This window comes from Anolis carolinensis, chromosome 2 (genome assembly GCF_035594765.1).
Source record: "Anolis carolinensis isolate JA03-04 chromosome 2, rAnoCar3.1.pri, whole genome shotgun sequence".
In the NCBI taxonomy this organism is placed as follows: Eukaryota; Metazoa; Chordata; class Lepidosauria; order Squamata; family Dactyloidae; genus Anolis; species Anolis carolinensis.
Window position 1 is genome coordinate 23315552 of NC_085842.1, and position 23290 is coordinate 23338841.

The following is a 23290-nucleotide window of genomic DNA, read 5'->3' on the forward strand; positions in this document are numbered from 1 at the left end:
AGTACCTACAACCCCAAAATGTCCAAGCCAATTCCCCTCAAAACGCATCAGTATTCCAATTTGGGCATGTCAGGTATGTATGCCAAGTCTGGCAAAATCCATTGTTGGTTGGGCTCATAGTACACTCTGGATGTAGATGAACTACAACTCCTACAAACCCCTCCAAAGACCTCCAGTATTTTTTGTTGGTCGTGGGGGTTCTATGTGCCAAGTTAGTTCCAGGTCCAGTGTTGATGGAGTTCAGAGTGATCTTAGATCGCAGGTGAACTATATATCCTAGGACCTACAACTCCTATAAATCATGGTGAATTTTCCCCAAACCTCTCTACTATGTTCAGTTGCTGATTAATTCCTCTGTTTGCTGAGTGCCATAGAAAAAATAGAAAACGGTAGATATCTATCTAATCTTTTTTCCTGTTGGTGTTACCAAAATTAGTGGGCCTCTGACAATTGATGGTGCCTTAGAATAGATGGAATACATAATTTTTAATTAGTTAACTATATCAGAAATGGCACCCCTTGAATGCAACGTACTTAGCCTGAAGCTCAATTTGCAAATCCTTGTCCCCTGAGATCAGGATATACTTCCGTTCTGGAACAATCGTCACCTCAAAATGGGGGAGCACTGAGGAAAGAAAGCAAGAAAGAAAAAAATTAACTGATGCAGTTTTGTTCACCATTCCTATAATTTCCATTTTAGAACAGTTATGTTTAGACTTCAGTAAGAACTGTATGCTTCAGACTTCAATGCAGGAACAGTATGCTGTACAGAAGCCATTAGACTCCACTGAACTACTGTGGACTGTTGGTTCTAAGAATGATGCCCTGTGTTACCTACACTTCAAACCCTATTTGTAACTGAATTGATAAGCAAAGTACCTGTATGCTGAACACATGAAGTTTGTGAGTAAACCAACTATGTTACTTTTAAGAAGTCTGCTTATTTTTGTCTCTTGAGAGCATGATTTAAAGGCAAATATATTTTAAGGGAGAGTAAATGGTCTTGGGCAACTAAAGGAACACTTCTGAATTTCTGCTGTTATGTATGTTTTTTGTGCATTGGCATATCTTTGTCCCTAACCATTCAAAGACATACCTAGGTACATCAGCGTAACAGCTGAGAAACCTACCGTAGTTGCCTTGCATGAATGATAGTGAATGCCATTTTCCCAAAAAGGTTATGACTCTGAATAGGCCATGCTTTTACCAAGAGGTTGTGGCATCATTTTTCAAAAGGTTGTGACTTCTGACAAGGTCATGCCTTTCCAAAGATCAGAAAATCTCCAAAAGGTTATGAAGATTTCCATTTTCCAAAACTGTAAGGTAACGGTAAAGGTTTCCCCCTGATGTTAAGTCTAGTCGTGACCGACTCAGGGGGTTGGTGCTCATCCCCATTTCTAAGCCGAAGAGCCGGCGTTGTCCATAGACACCTCCAAGGTCATCTGGCCGGCATGACTGCATGGAGCGCAGTTACCTTCCCGCCAGAGCGGTACCTATTGATCTACTCACATTTGCATGTTTTCAAACTGCTAGGTTGGCAGAAGCTGGGGCTAACAGCGAGCGCTCATTCCGCTCCCGGGATTTGAACCTGGAACCTTTCGGTCTGCAAGTTCAGCAGCTCAGCGCTTTAACACACTGCGCCACCACCAGGGGCCCTAACCCCAGTGAATGTGGATAGCTGACTATACATTAAAATGGATTCAGCCAAATGCTGCAGTACAGCATGGCACACAAGCTCTTTGGGGTACTTATCATTCAAAGTAGTGGAAACGAGACAAGATGGAACAACACCAAGAACGTACCATATTTTTTCACCTCAAACTCTGTTGTCGTATTGGAATCTGGAGTCTGCAAAAAATGGGCTGTGATACGCCAGGTGCCGGGCCTAAAAGACAAAAGCAGAAAGAGCTGGGTGAAACCTGTACCGATGCAGCCAATTCTGAGAAATAGGGAAGGAACTATTTCTAGTATATAATTTTGTAGATGGGTTGGACTGGAGGACCTTTGCAGTCTCTTCCGACTCTTTGATTCTGTTCCATAACTATTATTATATACTTTATTTTTTACCCCACCTTTCTCCCCATGGGAACTCAAGGCAGCTAATAATCCCACACTTTGGTCATAGATTTAGAAACACAATACAAAAATTAAAAACCAATGAAATAATTCAGTGTGGATTAAAGTAAAAAATAGATTAAAATGTAATAAGGTAAAGGTTTTCCCCTGACTTTAAGTCCAGTCGTGTCCGACTCTGGGGGTTGGTGCTCATCTCCATTTCTAAGCTGAAGAGCCGGCGTTGTCCATAGACACCTCCAAGGTCATGTGGCCGGCATGATTGCATGAAGCGCCATTACCTTCCTGCCAGAGCAGTATCTGTTGATCTTCTCACATTTGCATGTTTTCGAACTGCTAGGTTGGCAGAAGCTGGGGCTAACAGCAGGCACTCACTCTGCTCTCTGGATTCGAACCTGCGACCTTTCAGTCTGCAAGTTCAGCAGCCCAGCACTTTAACACACTGCGCCACTGGGGGCTCCCAAAATGTAATAAATACACTGACTATAATAAAATGTAATAAATACACTCAAAATAGCATTTAAAATTCACAATCCCTCTATGACTACAATTCACTCAATCAGTTGCAGTCTCTGAAAGATGTCAGGTTTCACAATGACACCGATTTTGAAATTGCAACTGGTGAAACTGCTTCCAAAACTTACTCCGAGATGTCAGGAATTGACAGGTGATCTTTGATCACAAAATTTTGTGGCATACGGTCCACCTTCCGCACCTGGAGACCCCGTGGGTTCTGATGGAAACAATGGGGGAAATAATAGAGATTTAATAGCAAAACTAATAAAAATGGTGTTAAATGTAGCATGTGCTGTCCTTCCAAGCATAATGTTTTTTTTTCATTTTCTCTGAGTACATCTGGATTGTAGAATGAATGCGGTTCGACACCCCTTTAACTGCCATGGCTCAGTGCTATGGAATAATGGGAGATGTAGTTTTACAGCTTTTTAGCCTTCTCGGCCAAAGAGGGCTGTCGTCTCACCAAACTACAACTCCCAGGATTCCATATCATGGAGCCATGGCAGTTAAAGTGCTGACAAAATTAATTCAGTCTACATTGAAGGTGCTCTCTTTTAGCTTGACAACAAATTGCTGATTACCTGAATAATGATAGTAACAGGTTCAACGCTTGGCCGCAGTTTGTGATCCAGAACAAAGACTCGGAAATTCACTGAAATGAAAGAACCATATTTGAGTGTGAGAATGACAAGACAGAAGATGACAAACATTGCCAAAAATATGATCAATGTCACTGGGACAACAGATGCCTCTACGCCAGGCATGGGCAAACTTCGGCCTTCAAGGGGTTTTGGACTTCAACTCTCACAATTCCTTACAGCCTCAGGCCCTTTCCTTTTCCCCCTCAGCCACTGTGAGTATATGGATATAGATATACATTTCTTTAATTGAAACATTAATACTTTTAAATTGTTATAGCCACTGTTTTTTCCTTTTATTTAGACCCCAACATTGAGTAAGGATACATGCATACAATCTGTAGAAAGGGATACAAAGTGTCTTTCATTAGCATATAAAATTGTGAGTATTTGTAGTAGATTTGTAACTGTATGTATATGGAGATGTATATATGATTTTGTTAATTCAAGATAATATCCACAGATAATTCACCTGAGGAAGACCTAGAGTCAAAACCGGTCATGTTTAAGTTAGGAACTACAGTACTTTGTTATACAGAGCATTACGTTTGTAACTACAGTAGAGTCTCACTTATCCAACATAAACGGGCTGGCAGAACGTTGGATAAGTGAAAATGTTGGATAATAAGGAGGGATTAAGGAAAAGCCTATTAAACATCAAATTAGGTTATGATTTTACAAAAGGTAAAGGTTTCCCCTGACGTTAAGTCCAGTCATGTCTGACTCTGGGGGTTGGTGCTCATCTCCATTTCTAAGCCGAAGAGACGGCGTTGTCCATAGACACCTCCAAGGTCATGTGGTTGGCATGACTGCATGGAGAGCCGTTACCTTCCCGCTGGAGTGGTACCTATTGATCTACTCACATTTGCATGTTTTCGAACTGCTAGGTTGGCAGAAGCTGGAGCTAACAGCGGGCGCTCGTTCCACTCCCCGGATTCGAACCTGCGACCTTTCATCTGCAAGTTCAGCAGCTCAGTGCTTTAACACACTTCACCACCGGAAGCCCCATGATTTTACAAATTAAGCACCGAAACATCATGTTATACAGTAGAGTCTCACTTATCCAACACTCACTTATCCAACGTTCTGGATTATCCAACACATTTTTGTAGTCAATGTTTTCAATATATCATGATATTTTGGGGCTAAATTCGTAAATATAGTAATTACTACATAGCATTAATGTGTAATGAACTACTTTTTCTGTCAAATTTGTTGTATAACATGATGTTTTGGTGCTTAATTTGTAAAATCATAACCTATTTTGATGTTTAATAGGCTTTTTCTTAATCTCTCCTTATTATCCAACATATTCACTTATCCAACATTCTGCCAGCCCGTTTATGTTGGATAAGTGAGACTCTACTGTACAACAAATTTGACAGAAAAAGTAGTTCAATACGCAGTAATGCTCTTTGGTAATTACTGTATTTACGAATCTAGCACCAAAATATCACAATGCACTGAAAACATTGATTACAAAAACATTGACTACTAAAAGGCAGACTGCGTTGGATAATCCAGAACGTTGGATAAGTGAATGTTGGATAAGTGAGACTCTACTGTATATAATTTTGTACTGTGTGTATTTCACTCAATATAAGTCTACACTGTATATAACGGTTTATTGATTATTGATGGTATATATCTTTGTGCCTGTGGGCTAATACTGTTTCAGTTTTCATGATTCCACAGCCTTGAGACACGGCAATTAAATGGGTGTCAATCTACATCAGTTCTACTGTGTAAATGAACCTACACATGCATTAAGAAGGGCAATTGTAAAGGCCTCACCCCTTTGCTTTGGGGTATATATGGGCTTGTCCGTCTGCACCAAAAGGTAGCCTCGACGGGAGCTCCAGCGGAGATTCAGGCTCTGGACACCATTATGGCCGGGCAGCTGCTCACTGCGGGCAACTAGTTGGATGTAGCGGTCCCTTCGTTGTTGCTTTACCCCACATTGGGACAAGAGCTGGGGGGTCACCTGCGAGAAAGAGGAGAGAAGGTTGAAATTGGAGAAGAAATCAGATCTTTGCATGCAAAAGTATCATTTTTCACAAATGGTCAGAGAATATGGTCAGACTTCTTGAACCAAATTCTTCAGCTTGTGAGGTTTGGAGCTTTGCATGAGAACAAATATGGCCCAGAAGTATTCATGGCCACATAGCCCAAAAGACATACAACAACCCTGTGATCCCAGCCTTGAAAGCCTTCGACAACACAAATACCCTGTTTTCCCCAAAATAAGACAGTGTCTAATATTAATTTTTGCTCCCAAAGATGTGCTAGGTCTTATTTTCAGGGGGTGTCTTATTTTTCCATGAAGAAGAATTTAAATTTCTTGTTGAACAAAAAAATGAACATTTATTGTATACTGTACCGTAGTTGTCATCACAAATCAGCATAACCAGACAAACTGTGACTCAAGAATTTCTTGTTATTACCATTATTTTCATGTACAACAATCTATGGTACGTACATTTACTAATCTTGCATGCCTGTGGTGTTCTGTTCAGCGCACATACTTCCAAACAAAAACTTTGCTAGGTCTTACTTTCAGGGGAGGCCTTATATTTAGCAATTTGGCAAAACCTCTACTAGGTCTTATTTTCAGGGGATGTCTTATTTTCGGGGAAACAGGGTATGGGCCACTTTAATCTGGAGGGGAATATTTGAACTATAATGTCCATAATCCCCACCTAACATGGTCAATATTTTAGGCAAAAATGCCAAGCAGTCAGGAAAATAGACTGTTTTATCTAGGAATGCAACTAATTGTAGAATTAATAGAATTTGATACTTCATGAACTGGGTTGTTGTGTGTTTTTCGGGCTGTATGGCCATGTTCCAGAAGTACCTCACAACCTCTGAGGATGCCTGCCATAGATGTGGGAGAAACGTCAGGAGAGAATACTTTTGGAACATGGCCAGACAGCCCGGAAAACTCACAGCAACCCTGTGATTCCGGCCATGAAAGCCTTCGACAACACTTCATGAACTGTCATGGCTCAATGTTATGGAATCTTGAGACCTATAGTTTTACAAGGTCTTTCACTATCTTTTCTAAAAAGTACGATTGCCATACCAATTGCAATTACCAGGATTCCATAGGACTTATCCATGACAGCTAAAGTGCTGTCAAACTGCATTAATTCTACAGCGTAGATGCATCCTAGAAAACTAGTGAAAGGATTTTAAAAAATGGAATATTTCATGAAGGATTACCTATAGTTTATTCTGCATACGGTAAATCTACATCTGATTTCATTTTTTTTTCAAATTCTTTTAACCACTGCATTGTATTTTCCCTGAAATTGTGTTGTTGTGAGTTTTCTGGGCTGCATGGCCATGTTCCAGAATCATTTTCTCCTGATGTTTCACCCACATCTGTGTCAGGCATCGTCTGTGAGGTCTGATGGAAGTATTAAAAAATTCTAAAATCAGGACAGTAAATAAAGAACAATACTCAGAAAACAGGGAAATTCCAGACAGGAATCAATCAGGGCCAGCTAACATTCCCCAGACAGGAAGCAGACAGGCGTTGAAGCTGCAAGGCCATTCAATGCTAATCAAGGTAGCCAACTGCAACATTAACATTTGCCTCAAACAGACATGAGCTCTTTCCCTCACCCTGGACATTATTGCATAGCTATATAAACCCCACTTGCCTAGTTTCTAATAGACCTCACAACCTCTGAGGATGCCTGCCATAGATGTGGGAGAAACGTCAGGAGAGAATGCTTCTGGAACATGGGCATACAGCCTGGAAAACTCACAGCAACCCAGTGATTCTGGCCATGAAAGCCTTCGGGAACACATTCCCTGAAATTTATTGATTTCCTACTTATTTCAGATATACTGTACATTCATCTCATAGAGCTGGTGATTTAAATAAATCTTTAATTAAATGCATTGGGGGAAAAACTCCAGGTCATTTTTGTTGTCCCCTTTTACCAGCTGGAGCAAAAGGAGAACACGATTTTCACTCTGAGTGATTGTTTTATGATGCTGCTTGGGAGTTGATATATATGGCATTTGGAGCTTATTTATGTGTTTGTTGTACATTGGACGGGAGAAGAACCTGCAAAAGGGTGGCAAATAAATCTGGGAAAGAAGGAAGGAGAGACAAGCAGAAAGAAATACAAATTTTGCAGCAGCAGTAACAGTAGCAATAACATTTAACTCTTGAATCTTTAAACTTTTAAGGCCATAAAAGTGTTAAGAAGGATGTATGATCTATTGTATAAACGTCTGTGTCGGCATTTCTGTGAAAAGCGGAAGCTTCCCCATTGCATGGAACAAAGATCATTAATGCCGATTTTAATTACCCATTTACTGGAATTTCAAGCTGTGTAGGGCCAAAGGTTTCCCTTTTTTCATGTTCCAGTTTTCTCCCCACATCCTCTTTTCCCTTTAAGTTCTCCTTCTGACTTCTGCATGTAATACAGTAAGTGCACATCAGCATCTGATCACCATCTGGACGTAAACACGGAAATGCGAAAGTGCAGACAATAGCAAAATCCTATCAAGGTGAACAACTTCTATTGGAAGCACACCACAGAATTATGCTGGAGGAAATTCCTTTATGTTTTAGAGAAGTTTTTCCCAACCTCGTTTTGACCAGAGACCACTTAACCAGGGACCACTCTCCAACATAAGTACGAAAAGAGTTACGAATGTTTTTGGTCAACTTTGGATTCAGTTTGGTTATCTGGAGTGCTGATTCAGAAAATTGCATTGGATAGACCACATCAGCTCTAATTTCTGATACAGAACATATGCCATCCAGTAGTTGCCATCTGCTCACCCATAGAAAACCATATTTAATCATCTAGATCTGATGTGGTCTATCCAATGCAATTTTCTGAATCAGCACCTCAAATAACCTCAAGAACAGGCCTAAAAATGAAGACACAAAGGAAAAAAAGTTTTTGGTTGGGCTGTATTATTATCCGTAGTAATAACGGTGAGGCTGCAGACCATATTTTAGGTCTTGTGGACCACTGGCAGTCCACGGACCACAGATTGGGAACTACTTTTTTAGAGGATGGAGCTACACTACAGAAGTAAGGCAGTTCAACACCACTTGAAGTGTTGTGGCTCAATGCTGTGGAATCATGTGAGTTGTAGTTTTACAAGGTCTTCTCTGCCAAAGAAGGCTGGTGCCTCTCCAAACTATGACTCTCAGGATTCCATAGCATTGAGCCATAGTAGTTAAAGTGATGCCAAACTCAATTAATTCGGCAGTGTAGATGCAGACTCCAATACAATGCTGCTCTGAATCCATGGAGCCTGCTTTCACAGATTCAACAATCCATGCCTTGAATTTTTTTTTGAAAATCCCATAGTCAAACCTTGATGTTGCCATTTTATATAAGGGACATCATTTTCCTATGCCACTGTATCTATAGGGACAAAAGCATTAATGGATTTTGGTTTCTGGGGTGTGGACCTTGAAACCAAACCCCTTAACATTTGGTTAGCATGGTCCATTCTTATCAGATCAAACAAATGTTATCTCAGTTTCAACAATCCATGGCTTGAATTTTTTTTAATCCCCAAATCAAACCTTGATGTTGCCATTTTACATAAGGAACATCCCTTTCCTATGTCACTGTATCTATTGGGACATAAGCATTAATGGATTCTGGTTTCTGAGGTGAGGACCTTGAAGCCAAACTCCAATGAATAACAAGAGCCCACTGGATTTATCACGCCATAACATTTGGTTAGCATGGTCCATTCTTATCAGATCAAACAAATGTTATCTCAGGTTGGCAGATTGGGCAAACAAGTGTGGATGGGAAATTGTGAGATCAAAAAAGAAGAAGAAAGAATTGTACCACTGTTTGGTGCCTAAATAAATATAAATTGGACTCTGAACAGTTCTTTTGTGTAGTCTTACTTGTGTGCAGGCAGGATTTGTCATATATAGCTGGTTTTGATGAGGTTTAAAGGGAGTTTCAATAGAGGCAGCTCTGGAAATAGGTCTCTTCTTTTACATAATGGAAACTGTGGGTTTTAATTTTCACTTAGCCTGCATTTGACTGTAGAATCTGTGAAAGCAAACTCCATGTGGGTTGTTGTATGTCTTTCGGGCTGTGGAATACCTCACAACCTCTGAGGATGCCTGCCATAGATGTGGGCGAAACGTCAGGAGAGAATACTTCTGGAACATGGCCACACAGCCCGAAAGACATACAACAACCCTGTGATCCCGGCCATGAAAGCCTTCGACAACAGATCAAACTCCATGTATTCAGAGCAGCACTGGATTGGAGTCTGCATCTATACTGTCGAATCAAGTTTGGCACCACTTTAAGTGGCATGGCTCAATGCTATGGATTCCTGGGAGTTGTAGTTGTTGAGGCGACAGCCCTTCTTGTAAAGCACCAACCCCCAGAGTCAGACACAACTATAATCATAGAATCATAGAATTATAGAGTTGGAAGAGACCTCACAGGGCATCCAGTCCAACCCCCTGCCAAGAAGCAGGAAAATCACATTCAAAGCACCCTCGACAGATGGCCATCCAGCCTCTGCTTAAACGCCTCCACCATACTCTAGGGCAGAAACTAGATTTAGAAGACCTTGTAAAACTACAACTCACATTATTCAATAGCATTGAGCCACAACAGTTCAAGTGGTGTTGAACTGCAACTTGACATGTCTTTAATTGTGATGGCTCAGTGCTAAGAAACCCAGGAAGTTGTAGCTTGGTAAAGCGCCAGCACTCTTTGGGAGAAATGGCTAAAGAACTTAGAGAATCACGATTCTGATTAATCAAAAGCATTGAACTGTGGGAGTTAAAGTTGTATCAAAATTGCATTAATTCTACAGTGGGAATACACCCTTACTCACATGCTCCAACTAAAGGTGTATCTACATTGGAGAAATAATACAGTTTGATACCACTCCAACAGCCCTGGCTTAATGCTAAAGAATCATGGGGTTTGGTGAGGAACCAGCACTCTTTGGCAGAGAAGGCTAAAAGACTTTATAAAACGACAAATCCCAATATTCCATAGCACTGAGCCAGGTCAGTTCTAGTGGAATCAAACTGCATTGAGTCTATGGTGTAGAAGATGCACCCCAAGAGTCACTAACACAGATGTTTGACATACTTTAGGTAGACATTGGTATCATGTAGACCAGGGGTCCCCAAACTACGGCCCGCGGGCCATATCCGGCCCGTCGGAGCCATTTATCCGGCCCGCGCATGCACACTTCTCTCCTCCCTTGCCCCGCACACACCTTTTTGACCGCCACCGCCGAGGAAGGCGCACATGGGGTGAGAAAAAGGCGTTCGCCTTTCTTCCCTTGCCCCGTGGGCAGTTTCCCACTGCTGCCACCAAGGAAGGCGTGCCGGGCGAGGGAGGAGAGAAAGGCACAGGCCTTTTCCTCGCCCCACACACAGCTTTTCCACTGCTGCCGCCAAGGAAGGTGCTCACGGGGTGAGGAAAAGGCCTGCACCTTTCCTCCTTCACCCCGCGGGCAATTTTCCCACCGCCACCACTGAAGAAGGCAGAGGGAAAGGTGTGTGCCGGGCGAGGGAGGAGAGAAAGGCGCAGGCCTTTTCCTCGCCCCACGCGCAGCTTTTCCACTGCTGCCACCGAGGAAGGTGCTCATGGTGCGAGGAAAAGGCCTGCGCATTTCCTCCCTCGCCTGGCACGCACCTTTCCCGCTGCCTTCCTCAGTAGTGGTGGCGGGAAAGCTGCCTGCGGGGCGAGGGAGGAAAGGCACAGGCCTTTTCCTCGTCCCATGTGCATCTTCCTTGGTGGCGGCGGCAGCGGGAAAGGTGAGTGCGGGGCGAGGAAGAGGCCTGCGTCTTTCTCTCCTCCCTCGCCTCACAGGCAGCTTTTCCGCTGCCTTCCTCGATGGTGGGGGTGGGAAAGCTGCCCACAGGGCGAGGGAGGAGAGAAATCCTCGCCCCACACGCAGCTTTTCCACTGCTGCCACCGAGGAAGGTGCGCATGGTGCGAGGAAAAGGCCTGCGCCTTTCTCTCCTCCCTCGCCCCGCAGACAGCTTTCCCGCTGCCTTCCTTGGTGGTGGCGTTAGGAAAACTGCCTGTGAGGCGAGGGAGGAAATGCGCAGGCCTTTTCCTCGCACCATGCGCACCTTCCTCGCACCATGTGCACCCTGCACACACCTTTCCCGCCACCGCCGTCACCAAGGAAGATGCACATGGGGCGAGGAAAAGGCCTGTGCCTTTCCTCCCTCATCCCGCAGGCAGCTTTCCCGCCGCCACCACCGAGGAAGGCAGCAGGAAAGGTGCGTGCCAGGCGAGGGAGGAGAGAAAGGCGCACGCCTTTTCCTCGCCCCGCACACACCTTTCTCGCTGTCACGGAGGACACAAGCAGGGAGTCCGCATGTGCCTCTCTCCCTCCTCAGTCATTCCAGTGTGAATGACTGAAAGAATACTCTGCAGCCCTGTTGTGGATTCTTTTTTCTTGAAAGCTAGCAATCTCTTCCAACCGTGATTATTACAGTGTTATTATTTTTGTTGTTGTTGTTAATGTTGTTGTTGTTGGTCAGGGGTGCTTTATGTTTTGGTGCACAAAGGCAGAAGGGGGTTGGGCAAGATAGCCGAAGGAGTATCTTCCAACCATGTTTATTATGGTGATATTATTATTATTATTATTATTATTATTATTATTATTATTATTATTATTATTGGATGGCTATCTGTCAGCGGTGCTTTGATTATGGTGTGGTGCACAAAAGCAGAAGGGGGTTGGAGTAGATGAGGGTCTTTTCAACCCTCTTTATTATTTTTATGGTGATAATGATCATTATTATTAACATTGAGGCTATATTTGTTCCCTATTTGTTTGTTTTTTTACTTCAAAATAAGATATGTGCAGTGTGCATAGGAATTTGTTCATATATATTTTTTTAAAAACTATAATCCGGCCCTCCAATGGCCTGAGGGAGTGTGAACTGGCCCCCTGTTTTAAAAGTTTGGGGACCCCTGATGTAGACTGTAATATCTTTTTGAGGTGGAAATGTCAGCTCCCATAAGTGATGCTTACCGTCAGTGAAAACTTTCTTGCAGAGCCATCTGATGGAAGGTTGAACGGGACCTCTCGAGAACACAGCCTCCCATTATTCTCATTCCGGAAATATAGGGTCCCCGAGAGTCCGTGAGAGGAGCCCTCCACCTGAAGCACAACCCCCACCTCTGCTCCTACGGTCACCACACTGGGAGAGACCATCAGCAGCCTGTACAGGGAGAGAGTGGAGAAGGGAAATCAACTGTTCTCCCAATACTTTCACTCCAATGAGCTTGAATTCTGTACTCCAAGGGTCCTTGATATTGCACTCTAGCCTTGGGGTAATCCTTTTTCATGCAGCACCACACCAGAGTCCAGTAATATCTAACTATAGCAGTTTATTTACAAAAGCGTATACACAAGGAGAAAAAAGCAATTCCAAAAAAGCAGTAGAAAGGGGGTTATAAAATAGCAGTAGTCTATATATACGAAATTCAATAGTCCATAAAGGCAAGGCACATGGAATCTAGGAAATTGAGATCATAGGCATAAATCCATAAGCATGAAAACAGTTACTTTTCAAAGGCAAAACTCTTACAGGAACATAGGCAAACACAGGAGACAAGATTCATGAGCATTAGAACTGATCCAGGAACTTGATTCTATGGCAACGTTGTCTGCTTTGGAGATTCTAAACCTGGGGTCCCCAGATGTTTTTGGCCTATAACTCCCAGCCAGTTTACCAGCTGTTAGGATTTCTGGGAGTTGGAAGCCAAAAACATCTGGGAACCCCGGGTTGAAAACCACTGTTCTAAGAAAACATAATTTAAGCTCAGGCCCTACCAAGAAGCCATGAGGTCATCTCTTTGACACCTGGGTCTGGAAGACTTCTCACACGAATTCTTTTGACCATCTAATTAGTCTTTCCTTCACTCCGGAGGCCCAATCTGATGTCATGGGTAAACTTCTCATCTGTTGAAGGCCGATTCTCATGAGAAGCCGAATCCCAAACATCCTCTGTAACTGCCAGCCCTTCTCTCTAATCTCTCTGACCTAAGGCCTGCAATTTAGCATGTGTTTCAGTCTGGTCATACACAGTCTCAGTGAAAAAACCATCATCCCCGTTATCCTCTGAGGTGGATTCCCCAGCATCCTGCTGCTGAGCCCCAACACTATTTTTTAAGGAAGCAGGCCAGTTCACAGTCCCTCAGACTGTTGAGGAGGTGGACTATAGTTTGAAAAAAAAAAAACACAAGGAATGAATTCCTATGCATACTGCACATATCTTATTTGTAGTCCAAAAAAAAAACACATGAAAAAATGACAATATTTAAAATGAAGAACGAACATACACTTACCAGTATTTCAATGTGAAGTGTGGACCCGCTTTTGGCTGATGAGAGTCAAGTTAATTAGGATTGTTGTTGTTGATTGCCTTCAAGTTGATTCAGACTGAGGACAACCCTAAGTCTAAAGTATAGGGCAGTGGCTGAGTAAATGGCCCACAGGCCTGAGTTTGGGGACCCCTGCTGTAGAGCTTCCATCTTTGCCATTTTGACTTTTACAGATTTGATTATTCATGGATTTGATTAAATCTTCTCTGTGGAGATCTCTAGGTCCTCCAGTCTAACTTTATGGCCAACATCCTCCCATCAGCTGCCCTGAGTCCCCTATGAGTGAGAAGGGCGGGATATAAATATTGTAATAAATGAATAAATAAATAAATAAATCAGGCGGGAGAACCTAGAGATTTCTACAGAGAATACATCTTTAGGTACTGCTATGCTCTCCAATGTGATTCTGTGGTCAGGTTCCAGCAGAAGTTGACTATGTAGTCATGGTGGAAGGCCCAGAAATGCCTAGGGAGGTGATATTTTATCAAAAATAAAATAACAGTTTCTTTATTCATGGGTTTATCCCTTCATGAGGGCCATTTGTCCCTAAAACCAGTGAATTTGGAGAACTGAAGGTATGTCGCATCCTTCCTCCTCTCATAATTCTCCTCCTCATCACCGAACATCATTCTCCTTCCTACAATATCCTCACACAATAACTTTTTACAAATGTTGCATTTCTATGGCTATTCACAAAGACCCCTTTTACACTGTCATATAAAATACAGATTATCTGCTTTGAATTGGATTATATGGCAGTGTAAGGTAAAGGTAAGGAAAAGGTTTCCCCTGACGTTAAGTCCAGTCTTGTCTGACTCTGGGGGTTGGTGCTCATCTCCATTTCTAAGCCGAAGAGCCGGCATTGTCCGTAGAGACCTCCAAGGCCATGTGGCCGGCATGACTGCATGGAGCGCCATTACCTTCCCGCCAGAGCGGTACCTATTGACCTACTCACATTTGCATGTTTTCGAACCGCTAGGTTGGCAGAAGCCGGAGCTAACAGCGGGCGCTCACTTCGCTCCCTGGATTCGAACCTGCGACCTTTTGGTCAGCAAGTTCAGCAGCTCAGCACTTTAGCACACTGCGCCACCAGGGGCTCCATATGGCAGTGTAGACTCATATAAACCTGTTCAAATCAGATAACATGGATTATGTACTTTGATAATCCGGATTATATGGCAGTGTAGAAGGGGCCTAAGAATCTGCCTAAAAGGTCTATGCTTTGGCATTGTACTTCATGTGTCTGAGGAAGTAGAATAGGGGTGCATGTACATTGCAGAATGAATACAGTTTTGACACCATTTGAATTTCCATGGCTGAAGGCTATGAAATTTTGGGATTTGTAGTTTGGTGAGGCACCAACCTCTTTGACAGAGAAAATTACAGGTCTCAGGGTTTTGTAGCATTGAGTCATGGCAGTGAAAGAGGAGTCAAACCACATTTATTCTACAAGGGATATGCACCTTTTGACATAGTCTACACAGGCCAAATAATGTGGATTCAACACACATACTTCAAATACCAAGGCTCAATGCTATGGAATCCTGAGAGTTGCAGTTTAGCCTTCTCTGCCCAAAAGTGTTAGGGCCTTACCAAACTACAACTCCCAGGATTACATAGCTCTGAACCATGGCAGTTAAAGTAGTGCTGTTTTCCATGGCTTGTATTGCCATGGCTTCATCCTATGGCAAGTTGTGACCCGTAGTTTGGTGACTGGCTTAGAATTATCTTGCTGGAGAGCTTTAGTACAGTGCTGCTTCAGCTTCTGATGTGAAGGATCACAATTTCTTTTTCTCAAATGTGCCAAGAACTACGGCAGCACTGCTATTTGTGCCCATTGACTGCAATGGTTTTTCCTTTCTGGAAATTCTCCAGGCACCAGCAGCTTGGTGGCCCGTGGACCAGTGCCAGTCTGTACTTCATCAGTTCACTCCCTTGAACTATCTCATTGGAGCTCTCTTGCAAAAAAAACTTTCACCAGTGGCGCAGGACCCACTGAAACCAATTAAGCTCAATCTTTTGTCTGTCTCATTTATATTTGTGGTTATACACTAAGCAGAACAAAAGCTGGCTGCCTTCCAAAGACAAACAATAGCATCATATCAATTAATTCCAGACTTAATGGGTGGAGTGCTGCTGCTCATGTTTCCAAAACAGCACAACACAGTGGAGGATATTTCATCAGGTTTGAGGGAATGCCAAGGTTTTACAGAATCACAAAATCAAAGAGTTGGAAGAGACCCCAAGGGACATCCAGTCCAATCTCCTTCTGCCAGGCAGGAAGACACAATCCAAGCACTCCTGAAAGATGGCCATCCAGCCTCTGATTAAAAATCTCCAGAGAAGGAGACTCCACCACACTCCCAAACAGTATATGCCACTTCCTACCCTCTGGATGTTTTTTATAATTTTATTAGGAGGACTCTCTTCTTCTGACATTTGAATCCATTGCTCCATGTTCTAGTCTCCAGAGCAGCAGAAAACACACTTTCCTCCTCCTTTAAACACCTATCTTCTCAACCTTCTTTTCTCCAAGTGGAAGATACCTAACCCACTCCCCATATGGATTGGTTTCCAAACCTTTGGTCATTTTGGTCGCCCTTCTCTGAACATGTCCTGCTTGTCTATATCCGTCATGAATTGCAGTGCCCAGAACTAGGCATAGTGTTATTCCAGGTGAGGTCTGGCCAAAGCAGAATAGAGTAGGACTATGACTTCCCTCGATCTAGACACTATGCCCCAGGCCCCTTCTACACTGACATAGAATCCAGTACAAATCAAATAATCTGGATTTTATATGGTAGTATAGAAGGGGCCTAGGATTGCACTGGCTTAAAACTGCCTCATCACACTGCTGACTTCTAGATCCCTTTCATATGTACATGCAATCAAGCCATGAGTCATAATTTTTTCTGACTAGTACCATACATTTGTCCCTGTTGAAATTTGTTTGGTTAGTTTTGGCCTGGCTCCCTAATCTGTTAAGGTCAATTCGAATTCTGATCCTGAACTCAGTAGCATATATTACTCTTCCTATGTAATACAAGAAAGAGTGAAATGGTGAAATGGAGTAGTGAAAATTACTTTTTACAAGTCCAGGGTAGTAGTAATAATAATAATAATAATAATAATAATAATAATAATAATAATAATAATAATGATAACTTTATTTTTATACCCCGCCCCATCTCCCCGAAGGGACTCGGGGCGGCTTACATGGGGCCTGGCCCGATAAAACAAACAAATAACAGCAATAAAACAATTATCCCAGTAAAAAACATCAACATCAATAAAAACAATCATTAAGATCAACAAGCAGGATACAGTATTAAAAACAGGAGACTAAGTCGTAGATCCCAGGCAAAGTGCAGAGTGTTACGAAATGGGGAAAGGAAATTTCACAGTTGAGTGGACAATAAAGTGCGGTATAAAATGGCAAGACAACAACAATGGGACTATTATGGAATGGACAGATAGATCAATCCAGCAACAATTAAACATCGAAGGCCTTTTGGAAGAGCCAGGGTACCAAAAAGCATTTTCCATTATGCTGTCGAAGGCTTTCATGGCCAGAATCACTGGGTTGCCGTGTGTTTTCCAGGCTGAACAGCCATGTTCCAGAAGCATTATCTCCTGACGTTTCGCCTGCATCTATGGCAGGCATCCTCAGAAGTTGTGAGGTTTGTTGGAAACTAGGAAAGTGGGGTTTATATATCCGTGGAGTGTTCAGGGTGGGAGAACTAACTATTTTTTCCACCCTGAACATTCCACAGATATATAAACCCCACTTGCATAGTTTCCAACATACCTCACTATCTCTGAGGATGCCTGCCATAGATGCAGGTGAAATGTCAGGAAAGAATGCTTCTGGAACATGGCCATACATCCCGGAAAACTCACAACAACCCAGTTTGCAGTATATTTCATTTTTTAAAGCCATTATCTCTAGATATTTTTTTAAAAAAACATCTTTCTCATAACCAAAAACATGATTGTGTAAATCATGAAAAACTATGGTTTAGTGTTACAAAAAAAATAAAAATAAAAATGTGTGTGCCACAACATTTGATTCTCTTATACGTAAGCTGTGCTCAGGACAAAAAGGTTAGGTAGGGTAGAACATGGAGTGACTGAGTGGTTTCCAATTGGCAAGAGGCCCGGGCAAGGCTGCATTTCATTTTGTCTGCTTAATTTGTATTCTAAATGTATCATAAACAAAACTGGATTAAACTCGGAGGAAGAAGGTTTGACCACTGGAGGACAGAACATGAGCCATTTAAGATATATAGATGAAACCATACTACTAGCAGACAATGACCTATACTGCAGAATTAATGCAATGTTGATATCACGTTAACTTCTATGGCTCAATGCTCACGAATCATGGGATTTGTACTTTGGGGAGGCACCGGTTCCCTTTGGCAGAGAAGATCTTGTTGCATTGAATTCAAAGACATATTTAGGACATGAGTTTAACAGCTGTGAAACCTAATTGCCTTGCATGAATGCCATTTCGCCATAAAGTTAAGACTCTAACATGGTGGTTCTCAACCTGTGGGTCCCCAGAAAATGAAGGCACAATAGCCATGTTTCAATATTTGAAATGATATCATATTGAGGAGGGGGCAAGCTTGTTTTCTGCTCATCTGGAGATGAGGACACAGGGCAATGGATTCAAATTTCAGGGGGGGAAAGATTCCACCTAAACTTTAGAAAGAACCTACTGATGGTAAGAGCATTTCGGCAGTGGAATATGTGATCTCGGAGTGTGGTAGGGTCTCCTCTGTAGGTTTTTAAGTAGAGGCTAGATGGCCATTTGTTGGGGAGGCTTTGATTGAGTGTTCCTCCATGGCAGAATGTGGTTGGACTGGATAGTCCTTGTGGTCTCTTCCAACTCTGTGATTCTGACTTTTTGTTAAAGAATACATTATTATTCAAACCAATGACTTTTGGTAAACATTGCACTTAAAGAGCACACCTTCAATTACTGTTGTTATGAGTCTTCAAGTAATCAGATTTTCTTCAGTAGAAAATTGTCACTGTCTTCCTCTGAGGCTGAGAAAGAATCACTTTTCCAAGCTCTCCCAAGGCTTATTCAGGATTTGAACACAGGTCTCCCAGAGTACCTCCACACTAGAATGAAAGTAGTTTGACACCACTTTAGTTGCCATGGCTCAATGCTATGGAATCCTGGGATTCATAGTCTGTTATGGCACCAGCGGAGCCCCCGGTAGCACAGCAGATAAAAGTGCTGAGCTGCTGAACTTACTGACCAATAGGTCAACTGTTTGTATTTGAGAAGTGGGTGAGCTCCCACTGTTAGCTCCAGCTTCTGCCAACATAGCAGTACGAAAACATGCAAATGTGAGTAGATCAATAGGTACCGCTCCGGCGGGAAGGTAACAGCACTCCATGCACTCATGCCAGCCACATGACCTTGGAGGTGTCTACGGACAATGCCAGCTCTTCAGTTTAGGAATGGAAATGAGCACCAACCCCCAGAGTCAGACACAACTAGACTTCGTGTCAGGGGAAAACCTTTACTTTTACTATGACACCAACACTCTTTGGTAGATAAAGCTAAGGAACTTGTAAAACTACTAGCATTGGCATGAACATTGAGCCATGGCAATTCAAGTGGTGTCAAACTACATTCATTCTACAGTGTTGGGCCAGATGTAATCCAGTGTTCATATAACTTGGCCATGCTGGCTCTCTGACTATGCTGGTTTTCACCATTAATGATACAAGTAACTAAAATTGGTAACAACTAAACCACAAAAAAGAAAGACATTAGTTGCAAGCAAGCTGTCCTTTGTAGAGTCTCACTTATCCAACATAAATGGGCCGGCAGAATGTTGGATAAGCGAATATGTTGGATAATAAGGAGGGATTAAGGAAAAGCATATTAAACATCAAATTACATTATGATTTTACAAATTAAGCACCAAAACCATCATGTTTTACAACAAATTTGACAGAAAAACCAGTTCAATACACGGTAACGCTATGTAGTAATTACTGTATTTACAAATTTAGCACCAAAACATCGCAATGTATTGAAAACATTGACTACAAAAACATTGACTACTAAAAGGCAGACTGTGTTGGATAATCCAGAACGTTGGATAAGCGAATGTTGGATAAGTGAGACTCTACTGCATTTAGTTCCCAAAGTGGGGTGAAAGAAGGGAGGGAGGGAAAGAGGCAAGAAAACATTCCTCAAAACAGCCAGGTAACCATGCAGACAAAAGCTGTAATCCTTGTGTTAGGCTCGCTGCCTGAATGCAGGGCTCCTCTTTACCCATCCCCTTTAAAAAAATAAACAAGGAGGTTTTGGTGGGGATGGTGGGGGAAATCATGAATTTCCACTCTTTCGCAATATTGATGTTGGCTACAATCCACCAAACAGCAGTGTCTTGGTCTAAGCCTTCTGGCTGTTCCATGTTGGATGCCGTTCAGACAACAAAGCAATTCTGGACTTTCCTGTATTTCACAAACTAGCAAGGTTTTTTCAAAAGGGCTTTTTATGTACACATGGAGGACGGGTAATGTTTAAAGTTGATCCCTCTGCATACCTGCAGAACAGCTACATGGCAATCCCTATGCCGATGTTATTCTGCCAAGCAACACTTGCAATATGGTACGCACCTACCATACTGTAAATCCCATTGAGTGTTGGACTAAGGGTGCATCTACACCAGGCATGGGCAAACTTCGACTCTCCAGGTTTTGGACTTCAACTCCCACAATTCCTAACAGCCTAACGGCTGTTAGGAATTATGAGAGTTGAAGTCCAAAACACCTGGAGGGCCCAAGTTTTCTAATGCCTGATCTACACAGTAGAATGAATGCAGTTTAAACCAACTCAATGCAATAGAATCATGGGAGTTGCAGTTAATAAGGCACCAGCACTATTTGGCAGAGAAGGTCAAACAACACATGAAACTACAACTTCCAGGATTCTATGGCACTGAGAGTGGTGCCGAACTGCATTCATTCTGCAGTATAGATGAACCCACAGACTGTACCACAAACAGTATAGTACCGTTTTCCAGCTCATTCACAGCAACAGCATATTTCAACAGACATGAGTGTTGGAAAAGTTATGTTCTGGATTACAGCTCCCAGAATTCCTCAACCAACAAATATCCATCCTGGCTGGACAAGTCTGCAAGGTGTTGTTTCAAATATTAACCTTACATAGGGCTGTAAATAGAGTGAAATAATACATAGAATCAGCATACGCCTAGCATAGGTATTTGAGGGTTCGACTGTTGGGTTGGAGACCAAGATGTGATTTCCCAATAATCACTGAAACTCACTGGATGACCTGTGCAAGTCACACACTCTCAGTCTTAGAAAAAAAAAACCATCATAGGGTCATCATATTGACTTAAATAAAGAGAACAACACTGTGTTTATCAACCAAGTATGTCAAGTGGCTGAATAACTATCTGAAAAGGTAATACAGAATCATACACAAGGAGTACAACATGGAAGTGTGGGCCACGTGTACAATGGGGTTTGCTTTCAGGTAAGTGAGCAGCCTAAACAAGTTAGCTAGGGAGGAAACTACAGACCTGCAATATATTATATTCCTCATTATTGAGTGCGCTTGGTAGTATCTGAAGGACTATATATTTGCCAACTTTATTATGAGTAAATTTCATTCAGACAGAGTGCCTCTACACTGTAGTATTACATTTGGTTTAACACCACTTTAAGTCCCATGGCTGAATGGGATGGAAGCTGGGAGTTGTAGTTTGTTGAGGCCAAAGACCTTGTAAAACTACAGGATTCCACAGCAATAAGTCCTGGCAAGGAAACGGGTTTCTAACTGCTTTAATTCTGCACCAGAGATGTACTTTTAGTCTAGCACTCAAACCCTTATATCATTTTATTGTAATTTCTAAAAATAAGTCATCATTTAAATGACTTATTTTTAGAAATAGTAAAAGAAAGGTTCGGAAAAGAGGTTTGTTTTTCCTTTCCATTATCCAAGTACTGGCAAATCTTTAGTAACACTACTTATTATTTCGATCACATTCTTTTCGGCTGTCTTGCCGTTCAGCACATTTTTTTCCCCCATGAAATATTCTCCATGACGTAAAATTAATCCATTCAGATAATGTAATTAAGTGATCCTATAATACTCCATCATCATTTTTTTGCAGAGAAGGGAAGGGCCAATAGTCAGTAGCAATACACATTACCATTTATTCTGTGTGCAGATTTTAGTCATCTTTTAAAGACTCCGAACGATCCATTAAAAACCATGAAAGAATTAGGTCAAATGAAGCGAGAAAGCTTCAGAATTTAGTTGCTTGTGCCATGCAGATTCCTTTACATTAAATAAGGGCTGCCAGCCTCCTGAAATGTTCACTTCTGAGCAAATGGCAAAGTTTTATTTTAGGAGGCTGAATGTTTTATCTGTTTGACCTCATTGTTGCAGCCTTAAAGAGCCTTAGAACACAGAAGGCCTTTAACCAGACAAGCAGAGTGCAGCTACACTGTGGAATTAATGCAGTTTGAGACCACTTTAACTGCCATGGCTCAATGCTATGGAAATTGGAGAGTTGTAATTTGTTGAGGCATCATCATTCTTTGGAAGAAAAGACCAAAGACCTTGTGAAATTATGATTCTTTGGATATTCCATACCAAATGAGACTCAGAAGTTAAAGTGGAGTAAAACTCCATCATTTTGTCAGTGTAGAAGCACCCCATCGAGATATGAAAGTCAAAACTATATCTAAGTGCACTAATTTCACAGTATAGATGCACCCCAAATCAATCAATCAATCAATCAATAAAAAGCATATTAGAAGTTAGAAATGGACTACAAGGTATAGTTTCCCATTCCTTTCCCAACAAATTTACCTTGGAGTTTGATGGCTCAGGGCTACCAAAGCCCCCATCCATGTTAGCCAAAGCGGTAGCCACTTTCCAGGAGACATCTCTGGACCCTGTCTTTGCAGGGTGGACGATTCCCCTGCTTTGAAACTGTGAAGGGATTTTGCAATCCAGTACCCAAGAGGGGAGGGCTTCTCTCTTCTTGTGATAATAATTAATGACTCAAGGTTCTGCCCTCAACAAGGCAGCAGGGACTGAGCCAAATATTTTCAATGCTCTCCTGCAGGAGGAAGAAATGAAACCGAAAGATGTGCAGAAGATTCAGGCAAAAACATTAGACACGAGTGGAGTCCAGATTGAGTTTCCCTTATCCAAAATACTTGGGACTTTGTCATGCCAATACTTAGGTCAGACTCTGTTCTGGAAATGGTTTTGAGCATGTGCAGAGTGTATTTCCTTTGCTACCAGCTGGCCCTGGATTTATGGCTCTATATGAATAGTGGTGGAGCCCCGGTGGCGAAGTGTGTTAAAGCGCTGAGCTGCTGAACTTGCAGACCGAAGGTCCCAGGTTCAAACCCCGGGAGCGGCGGGAGCGGCCGCTGTTAGCTCCAGCTCCTGCCAACCTAGCAGTTCGAAAACATGCCAAGGTGAGTAGATCAATAGGTACCGCTCCGGCGGGAAGGTAACGGCGCTCCATGCAGTCATGCCGACCACATGACCTTGGAGGTGTCTACGGACAACGCCGGCTCTTCGGCTTAGAAATGGAGATGAGCACCACACCCCAGAGTCAGACATGACTGGACGTAACGTCAGGGAAAACC

At 42.4% G+C, this 23290-nt stretch overlaps 1 protein-coding gene across 1 annotated transcript in view; it reads right to left on the minus strand.

Moving 5' to 3' along the window:
- The window catches only part of LOC100554736 (complement C4), a 91974-nt gene extending 69334 nt beyond the window's left edge, over positions 1 to 22640 (minus strand). The window contains exons 1-7 of the mRNA XM_003218071.4: positions 22497 to 22640; positions 12261 to 12450; positions 5022 to 5211; positions 3171 to 3241; positions 2718 to 2806; positions 1803 to 1885; positions 535 to 625 (exon numbers count right to left, since the gene is read on the minus strand). Coding sequence (XP_003218119.3) covers positions 535 to 625; positions 1803 to 1885; positions 2718 to 2806; positions 3171 to 3241; positions 5022 to 5211; positions 12261 to 12450; positions 22497 to 22573 — 791 coding nt within the window. The 5' untranslated portion in view covers positions 22574 to 22640. The remainder of the gene's footprint in view (positions 1 to 534; positions 626 to 1802; positions 1886 to 2717; positions 2807 to 3170; positions 3242 to 5021; positions 5212 to 12260; positions 12451 to 22496) is intronic.
- Between the last annotated feature and the right edge of the window lie 650 nt (positions 22641 to 23290).